General features: G+C 49.2%; 1 protein-coding gene across 6 annotated transcripts in view; it reads right to left on the bottom strand.

Annotated features, from left to right (window-relative positions):
• AZIN2 (antizyme inhibitor 2) overlaps positions 1-9,687 on the bottom strand; it is a 56,214-nt gene that overhangs the window by 8,485 nt on the left and 38,042 nt on the right. For 4 of the 6 annotated variants that reach the window (XM_017884449.1, XM_017884451.1, XM_017884450.1 and 1 more), the window contains 2 exons: positions 6,724-6,938; positions 4,306-4,791 (listed from right to left, as the gene is read on the bottom strand). The exons of 1 other annotated variant lie outside the window; for it this stretch is intronic. In XM_017884449.1, the coding sequence (XP_017739938.1) occupies positions 4,653-4,791; positions 6,724-6,938 (354 nt within the window). In that variant the 3' untranslated portion in view covers positions 4,306-4,652. Of the gene's footprint in view, positions 1-4,305; positions 4,792-6,723; positions 6,939-9,687 lie in introns of those variants that run through there. One more of the 6 variants, XM_017884453.1, reaches the window with a different exon arrangement.

Raw genomic sequence — 9,687 nt, 5'->3', positions numbered from 1 at the left:
GTTATTCTGAGCAAACTATCGCAAGGACAGAAAACCAAACACCTCATGTTCTCACTCATAGGTGCGAATTGAACAATGAGAACACTTGGACACAGGGTGGGGAACACCACACACCGGGGCCTGTCCTGGGGTGGGGGGAGAGGGAAGGGATAGCATTAGGAGATATACCTAATGTAAATGACGAATTAATGGGTGCAGCACACCAACATGGCACATGTATACATAGGTAACAAACCTGCATGTTGTGCATGTGTACCCTAGACCTTAAAGTATAATAAAAATAAATAAATAAAAAAGTTTCCTGGCTGTGTCTGCCTTTCAGACTGTGGGCAGAGGTGAAGGAAGCACATGCCACTACCAGCCCTGAAGGTCTCCTTCCTCCACCCCTTTTGAATATACTTTTTTTTTCCTTTTGTTTTTTATTTTGAATACACTTTCAATTAATCTTCCCAAAGATCCTGACATGCTTCTTCTGCTCCAGAAGCATAGAGGGCTCCCTACTGCCTACAGAATTAAGTTCGGACTTCTGGCTCTGTAATTCAAGGTCCTCTGTGACCACACTGCACTGTGAGCTCCCTGAGAACTCAGAAGGACTCACCTCTGCATCACCAACATCTACCATGGGCTATAGCCACAGTAAGTGCTCACTAAATGCTCAGGAATTACCTTTCGACCTCACTTACGGAGCACCTCATGACGTGCAAAGTTCTGGACTAAGTACTTTATACCCATTTTTTTCTTGTTTTTTTTGTTTGTTTGTTTGTTTGTTTGTTTTTCTTAGATGGAGTCTTGCCCTGTTGCCTAGGCCAGAGTGCAGTGGCATGATCTTGGCTCACTGCAACCTCCATCTCCCAGGTTCAAGCAATTCTCCTGTCTCGGCCTCCCAAGTAGCTGGGATTACAGGTGCATGCCACCATGCCCAGCTAATTTTTTGTATCTTTTTTTTTTTTTTTTTTTTTTTTTTGAGATGGAGTCTCGCACTGTCGTCCAGACTGGAGTGCAGTAGTGTGATCTCAGCTCACTGCAACCTCTGCCTCCCAGTTCAAGTGATCCTCCTGCCTCAGCCTCCCAAGTAGCTGGGATTACAGGCGCCCACCACCACACCCAGCTAATTTTTTGTATTTTTAGTGGAGACAGGGTTTCGCTATTTTGGCCAGGCTGGTCTCAAACTCCTGACCTCGTGATCCGCCCACATTGGCCTCCCAAAGTTCTAGGATTACAGGCGTAAGCCACCACACCCGGCCTTTTACCCATTTTCTTATTTAATCTTCACAATAACCCTCTGAGAGAAATATAGTTATCAGCCACATTGTACAAATGAGTAAACAGATTCAGACAGGTTAAGAGCATGTTTATTCAGACAGATTCAGACATGTTTATTCATTGCCCATCCGGCATATGCTTTTTGAACACCTACTCCGTTCTAGGTGATAAGGACACAGCAGTGAAAAAATAAATCAGGTTTATTCCAAGAGCCTAGAGCTCACATTCTAGAAGGGCTGACAGTTGCCCTTGTGTTATGGAACACATTATGGAGTTGTAGAGTGTGTTGAGTGGTGGTAGGTGCTATGAAGAAAAAGAAAACCAGTTAAGAGAAAAGAGAGAGACTGGGACATGCTGTTTTCTAAAGGGTGATCCAGAAGTCTTCGCCTAAAGAAAACATTGGCGCAGAACCTGAATGAAGTGAGTGAGGCCCACAGATAACCCAGGAAGATCATTCTAGAGAGGGGACAGTAAATGCATGCCTAGCAGTGGAGTGTTTGAGGAACAGGGAGGAAGCCAGTGTGGCCAGGACTCAGTGTGTGAGAGGGAAGTGTGGGAGTTGGAGAGCCAGTTGGCCAAGGACTTTAAATTTCATTCTTGGTCACACGGAATCCCAGGAGGTACGGCATCTGGCTGCTAAGTGGAGGATGGACTGTGGAGGGGCAAGGGGAAGAAGGGGCCAGGCTTGAGTATGAGAAGGTAGAAGCTCAGGTCTGTTAACTCCTTGAGGGAGAGAATGAGAGAGTGAGCATGAGCACAGGAGGGGCTTCAGGGAGGCACAGGTGGGTTGTAGGGAGGCATTGGGAAGAGGATGTTCTTCAGGTGAGGCCCCGGGGAAGGATGGATCTGTGAGAGGCCAACAGGAACATCTGGCTTCCAAGGCAGCCAGGAGGCATGAGGAGCCACTGCCAGTGGGTTGCTTAGCAGGGAGCTTAGAGGAGGCAGTGCCCATGCAGCCAGGGGGCCGGGAGACCCCTGCTTAGATTCACCTGCACAAGCCTGAAGCCCCTTACCATTCTTCACGTTTCAGGCTTTTTTCTTCTCTTTAGAAAAAGATTGAAATAAGAAATAAAAACAAATAACTGGGGAAAAAATGACTATTAACTATTATCCTCAAGCCACATCAAATTCTGTGCATATCTTTCTTGGAAAAGTAAATTTCACACCCTCGCTGCAAATGGAACATGAAACACTAGAAAGGCTCCAGTGAGAAATCTGTTCAAACTCCGCAATGGCCACTGTGATTTCAAAAGCCACAGAACGCCCCCTCAGTGGACCTGCTCAGAAGAGGGAATCAGCTACACCTGGGTCTCACTGCAGCCAGCCATGAGATCTCCCCAGGATTCCTGTGCTTTTCACAGCAGATACCTGGTTCCAGCAGAAAAACCTATGTCCCTCCCCTGAAAAGAAGTGTGAGTGCTTGGAATCTGAGATGGAATAAGTCTCAGAAAGAGTCTGATAGACGATTACAGGTATGGTAACACCTGTAAATCATGGCTTTGGTGGATCATGGGGTAGTATAGTAACCCTTTCTGATTGCCCGAAGTCTCTTGATATCCCAAGCTTTCAGCCTATTTATTGTCAAGATACCAAGAACTAGATCCCTGGAAAGGGAGACACCCCTGCTTTGAGAAAGCACCTTGTTTACTCCAAACCATGCCACATTGCCTCATGAGATGACCTCAAAGCCACGTGCAGTTCCCAGGACTGGCTGAGATACTGAAGCAGTATGGCCAGGCTTACCCAGAGAGGTCAAGTGAAGATAGAAAATCCATCACAATACAATGTCCGGAATAAGCAAATCCATAGAGATGGAAGGTAGATTTGTGTCATCAGGGACTTGGGAATGGGGAAAATGGAGAGTGACTGCTAATGGGTATGGGATTTCTTTCTAGGGTGATAAATACGTTCTAGAATTAATAGTGGTGATGGTTACACAACTCTGAATATACTAAAAACCACTGACTTCTCCACTTTATTTATTTCTTTCTTTATTTGAGATGGAGTCTTGCTCAGTCGCCCAGGCTAGAGTGCAGTGGTGTGATCTCGGCTCACTGCAACCTCAGCTCACTGCAACCTTCCCCTCCCTGTTCAAGCGATTCTCCTGCCACAGCCTCCTGAGTAGCTGGGATTACAGGCACATACCACCACAGCCGGCTAATTTTTGTATTTTTAGTAGAGATGGGGTTTTGCCATGTTGGCCAGGCTGGTCTCAAACTCCTGACCTCAGGTGATCACCCACCTCAGCCTCCCAAAGTGCTGGGATTACGAGTATGAGCCACCATGCCAAGGCTTCTGCACTTTAAAAGGGTGCATTTGATTGCATGTTAATTATATCTCAAATCTTTTAATTGCAGCAGAAAAATATTTAGATTCCCCTGCAGCCACTGTGGGGGGACTCTAAAATCTGAACTCCTTTGCTCAACAGCTCACACACCCCAGGTGCATAATTTGGGAACCCGGCAGTGTGAAGAAGCCTTTGTCCTGATAAGCACTGCCAGTCTCAGGGGATGCCAGGGCTGTCAGCACTGGACACAGCAATACTCCGTGGTCAGCCCTGTTCTAACAGGCACTGCCCAAAGAAGCAAAACCGACCACCAGGTGTTTGCTTTACTCTGACTGCCTTGCCAACCTGCAGGGAGAGCAAAGGTGCAGGGTGCACTCAAAACCTCCCGCACACCCATCCTTGGCTCTGTATCTTCGGTATGAATTTCCACAGCTGTGTTAAATATTCCATTGCCCCTACTCTGGGTCAGGCCTTAGGCTGGATGTTGGGCTAACACAAAGGCCATTCACCAGTTATGAGCTACATAACTGCCCATCTCAGTCCCTGACAGCAGCCCCTTGCTTATGGCACCAGGACTGGAGGTCCATGAGGTTGAGAGAGATGAGTCAGAGACGGTGAGTGCCAGTGCGGGAGGCGCACGCTGCAGCCAGGGCTCAGGACCGAGGCAGAGGGTGTGGGCTCATCAGTGCGTGGTGGGGAAATCCTGCACCAGGCCTAGCCCAGGCTGCTTTGTGAATCGAACTACCAGATTCCTCTGCAGTTTTAAAAAACCTAAACATTTATTTATTGCATTATATTTACAAAGGTGGAAGGAGACCAGAAGAGACCCCAAGAAAACCCCCACACCTGGCTGACCAGGCCCCTTGCGCTGCAGAGGAGGCAGACACAGCTGGAAGGGACAGGATTTATGTTGCATACTTGAACTACAGCGAGTGTAAGACTGGTCCTATTTACAGGGCAGAAACACTACAGGTGGAGCACGGGGGTGGCAGGGTGGGCACCAGAGTCCTGGTCAAGGGTACCCTTGCCTGCCATCTTCCCCACCTCTCCCAGAGGCATCTCTGAGGCCCCGCTGGGGTTCTCCAGGGGGAACAAGGCCCGCTCACATGATGCTCGCCGGGGTGAAGACAGGGCCCACACACAGGGTGTCTGTGATCTCCCAGCCGCAGGACAGAGGCTTGCACACACCCTCCGCGTCATCCTCCTGTTCGGCAGCCATCAGCTGCCTTCGCAGCGCTTCCCTAGGGGTGAAAGAGGGGTGCTGCAAGTAGCCAGCATGGGGCTGGCAGGCCCCTGTACCTGGAGACGCAGCCCGATTGGGCAGAGGGCTCTCACCTGAGCCCGAGCTCACCTGAGGGCAGGGGCAAGGACAGGCTGCTGACCCCTCCCCAACTGCTTCCTACTCCCATGTGGTCCCCACCCCCAACAAGGGAAAGAAATCCACATGTATCGAGCATTTACTATGTGCCAGACATCATGCCAGGCACTTATATTATCTATTCGTATCTTCCCAAAAACCCCATGAGGGAGGCATTACCATCCCCATTGCATTGATGATGTAATCAGTCAGTTCCCCAGAGAGAGAAGTGACCTACCTAAGATCACATCCCTAGTAGGTGGTAGAACTAGGACTGAACCCAACTCTCACTCCAAAGCCCACATTCATCATACCCCAGGCTTAGGACTTCAAACACAACAAAATCATATCCCATTCTCTCAAAAAATCCCACAAACTGCTTCTCCTCCTACATACCCATGTTGATAAATGGCTCCACCATCAGAGCTGGAAACAGTTGGCAATCTTGTTCCCACACCCAGTTGAGCCCTGCTGAGCCCAGCTTCTGAACATCCTCTTGCGCCCTGTGGTCTCCATCCCCACAGGTAACACCACTTCATTCTCCCTGATCTGCTCGTGCCCTCTCCAGACAGTTCTCAGCCAGGGCCCAGACTCATCTTTTCCAAAAGTAAATCCTTGCCCTTGAGCTGCCAGCAGTTTCCTTCTGCTCTCAGGCCCTGCAAGATCCAGCCCTACCCGCCTCTCCCGCCACACTCCCAGCCACACCGGCCCACACACCTGGGCCATCCACTATGGCCATCTTTTGGGCTCTTACACACGTCCTCTCCCTGGCCTGCACCCATGCTTGTCTCTCTCCCTGCATCATCAACCCTCACCGAATTCCTCCTTAGCCTTCAGGTTTCAGCTTTGGTGACAGTCCTGAGACTGGACATAGCAGAGGAATTGAATGTGCCTGGGCAAACTGCTCCTGCTTTCTGTAGCCCTCTCCCTACCCCCAAAGAGGGACTTCACCACTGACTAGCTGTGTGACCTCAGAAGAGTGACCCTCTGTGATAACGCTGACTCCCACACAGTTACGTGTGGGTGAAATAGTCGTACGATGCCTAACGTAAGACCTGAGTCAGGGTTCACTGGATGTGACTCCCCCATCTTGCATGCCTCTTGCATGCCTCACTGGATCCCAGGACTAGCCTGGTGGGGCAGGCAGGACTACTGTTACGCCTGTTTTGTAGATGGAAAGACCTAGGCTCAGCAAGCAGGCAGACCAAGTCTTTCCTGTGTCACACAGCAGCCACCCAACTGGTCAGCTCTTTCTGCATCTGCCCTTGTCCTCAATGTGCACAGGAACTAGGGTGGTCTTTCCAAAGTGCAAATCAGACCGTGTTATGCCCCTGCTTCAAACTGGTCCATGCCTCCCGCTGCTCTCAAAGCATGTCACTCGGCCTTCAAGCCCTTCCCAGATCTAGCCCTGCCTCCCTCTCCAGTCACAGCCACCCTCCATGAGAGCCTTGAATGCACCACACTTGCTTTCTATTCCTTTCTTCAGAGAAGCCCTACCACCCCCTCCTGTAGTTGACTCCCACTTCCTCAGGGAGGCCCGGGCCTCAGGGAGGGCTCTGCGCTTCCACCGGGCACGGTATTATCACGAGGGCCTGTCTGCTTTTCTGTGTCTCCCTCAGAGCTATGAGCTCCTCTAGGAAAGCCCAGCCTCACTCATGGCCACAGCCAGGTGCCAAGCACAGGCCTCACGTGGGATCAGCAGCCAACACCTACTTGTCAAATTGGATTACACAGAAGCAGAATCTCAAATCTCAGGTTTCCCTCGTTTCTGCCCAGTTCCTCCCCATACCCCCATTTTCCAGCAGGGCCCTCTTACCAGGCCACCCGGGACATGGCATAGGTGATGTGGCAGGCCTGGGTCCCCCCAAAAGGGGAACCCATGCCTACAGTGTAGGCACCCATGTTGTCAAAGACCAGCCAGTCCCCTACGTGTAGTTGCGGCAGCCACAGGCCCTCAGCCACGCAGTCACAGCCATCAACCGCCGGGCCCCACAGGCTGCTGCTGTACAGGGGTTGCTCCGTGGATGGTTTCTGTAGGAAGAAGGGATGGCCATGCCAGCTCTCCTGGGCATACAACAGCCTTGCCACTCCCTCCCTCAAAAGCCTTCTATGGCTCCCATAGCCAACAGGATAAAGTCTAGATGGGCCTCCTAACTTAGCATTTAAGGCCCTTCCCACTTCTCTGCATTCATTGCCTCTTACACACTCTTAAATCACAAATGCCTGGTCTTAAATCCAGGTTCCAGCAGTTGTTAGCTGTGTGAACTTGGGCAAAATGCTTAATCTCTCCATGTCTCAGTTTGCTCATTTGTAAAATGGGAATAACAACAGTACTTATCTCATAAGGTTCCTGCAAGGATAAATGAGTTAGTGTATGGAGAGCATGTAGAACAGTGGCCGGCACACTGCGAGGGTGCACGGAAAGTCAGCACAATTGTAACTGTTACTGTTGTGATTGTTGTTGTTACCATGTCTGCACTTCGGTCTTCACTGGCCTCTTTCCAGATGTCAGTATGTCCACACCTCTACAGCCCTTTCCCGACCCTCAAATCTAGCCTGTCCTCTGAGCCCAGCCCTGGGGCTCCCTTGTCTATGAAGCCCTCCCAGATGTCCTCACTCCATGCCAGGCCCAGCAGCAGGAGCCAGCAGTACACTGATGGGCTAGACTCACCCTCCCTCAGGCCCTCAGTCTAATGAGAAAGATGGACTTCCAACAATAATCACAGGAGGACCTGGCAGAGGTCACGGACCCCATGGAGTAGACACAATTACTCCCATTTCAGAAAAACTGAGGCTCTGAGAGCTTAAATGACTTGCCCAAAGACACAACTACCAATGACGTAAGATTTTTTCTTAAATGATTTCCATATCCAGAAATTTGTAACAGACTGTGGACAACCAAGGTATCAATGCCATTTGCCACAGTGTCAGCAGGGATCCTACCAGGCAGGTCCTAGAGTCACCACTGAAATGTGGATGGTGATGACTGTGCCCTCTGAGGGGCCTCTTCTCCCATCATTGCACTTGCTGTGCTCCAGTTACTCCAGTTGCTCTGGGCTCCCCAGGTAAACCCTACTTCCCTTCCCATACCTCCTACCTGCCTCCTTGCTATTCCCTGAGGCCCCAAATCTGCAAATTCCTATTTCTCCTTTAGATCCCAGCTAAAATGGCTTCAGGGAAGCCTTTCCTAAAGCTCCATGCTCCCTCAAGCTTTGCTTTCATAGTATTTGCCATAACTCATAAATATTTGTGAAATATCTGCTGAGGCCTGTCTTCCCTGAGGACTATAGATTCCATGAGCCCAGGAGACATGTAGGTCTTGTCATCCCCATCTCCTCCATGCCTAGCAGGCTGGCATCCATTAGGTGCTTATTCGAATAATATTTTTTAAATAAATGAATTAAAGAATGTGGAATACATGAGTGATGAGAAAGGAAAAGAGTGAGAAAGGGCAGAAAAAGGATATGAATAGAAGTCATCCAAAGGGCACAGACAGAAGCAACAGAGAAAACCAGCAGAGAAAAAAGGAAAGGCATTTCTTTTTTTTTTTTTTAAGACGGAGTCTGGCTCTGTCGCCCAGGCTGGAGTGCGGTGGCCAGATCTCAGCTCACTGCAAGCTCCGCCTCCCAGGTTCACGCCATTCTCCTGCCTCCGCCTCCCAAGTAGCTGGGACTACAGGCGCCCGCCTTGTCGCCCGGCTAGTTTTTTGTATTCTTTAGTAGAGACGGGGTTTCACCGTATTAGCCAGGATGGTCTCGATCTCCTGACCTTGTGATCCGTCCGTCTCAGCCTCCCAAAGTGCTGGGATTACAGGCTTGAGCCACCGCGCCCGGCCGGAAAGGCATTTCAATACCTTAGCCAGAGCAGGAATTAGTAACATTGAGAAAGAAAAGTCACAGTTTCCATAAGCAGAAATAATGTTCATATATTTGACAAAAAATTAATTAATAATCTATTAGTCCCATTAATAAAGAAAAATATGTACATTATGTAAGTTAAGAATGATAGCTATCCAATCTTCAAGAATTCATTCATTCAACAAGTGCTTATTGAGCACCTACTAATTGCCAGGCTGTGATCTAGGAGCTGGAAATGCAGCAGTAAACACACACACAAAATAAAATTCCTGTGGTCATGAAATTCACATTCTAAGAAGGGGAGACAAAGGAATACTGTATCCTTGTTCATATAACTGAACATTCTTGTTTATAAACTTTTTGTTAATGAATAAAATTAACTTCAATTTCTCTGAATTATTTCCCTTAGCCCCACTCATTGAAAAACGTTAAGCTAATGTTTAAAGATGAGCGGAGGGGATGCTCTATAAATGAATCTACAAGGATCTTTGAGAAAATCAATTTTAAAGATTCTTCCATGGTAAAGAGAAAAGGCACCCTTGGATTATAAGAAGTTAGCATTCCCGGCCGGGCGCGGTGGCTCACGCCTGTAATCCCAGCACTTTGGGAGGCCGAGGTGGGTGGATCACGAGGTCAGAAGATCACGACCATCCTGGCTAACATGGTGAAACCCGTCTCTACTAAAAAAATGCAAAAAAATTAGCTGGGTGTGGTGGCAGGCGCCTGTAGTCCCAGCTACTCAGGAAGCTGAGGCAGGAGAATGGCGTGAACCCAGGAGGCAGAGCTTGCAGTGAGCAGAGATCGAGCCACGGCACTCCAGCCTGGGCTACTGAGTGAGACTCTGTCTCAAAAAAAACAAAAAAGAAGTTAGCATTCCCTCACTTGTTATTAGTGGTAAAAAAAAAAAAAAAGGCCGGGCGCGG

Source organism: Rhinopithecus bieti, unplaced genomic scaffold (genome assembly GCF_001698545.2).
Source record: "Rhinopithecus bieti isolate Rb0 unplaced genomic scaffold, ASM169854v2 scaffold_13029, whole genome shotgun sequence".
Classification (NCBI taxonomy): domain Eukaryota; kingdom Metazoa; phylum Chordata; class Mammalia; order Primates; family Cercopithecidae; genus Rhinopithecus; species Rhinopithecus bieti.
The sequence above is the reverse complement of the archived record's forward strand: the minus strand, read 5'-3'. Positions and strand labels throughout refer to the sequence as shown.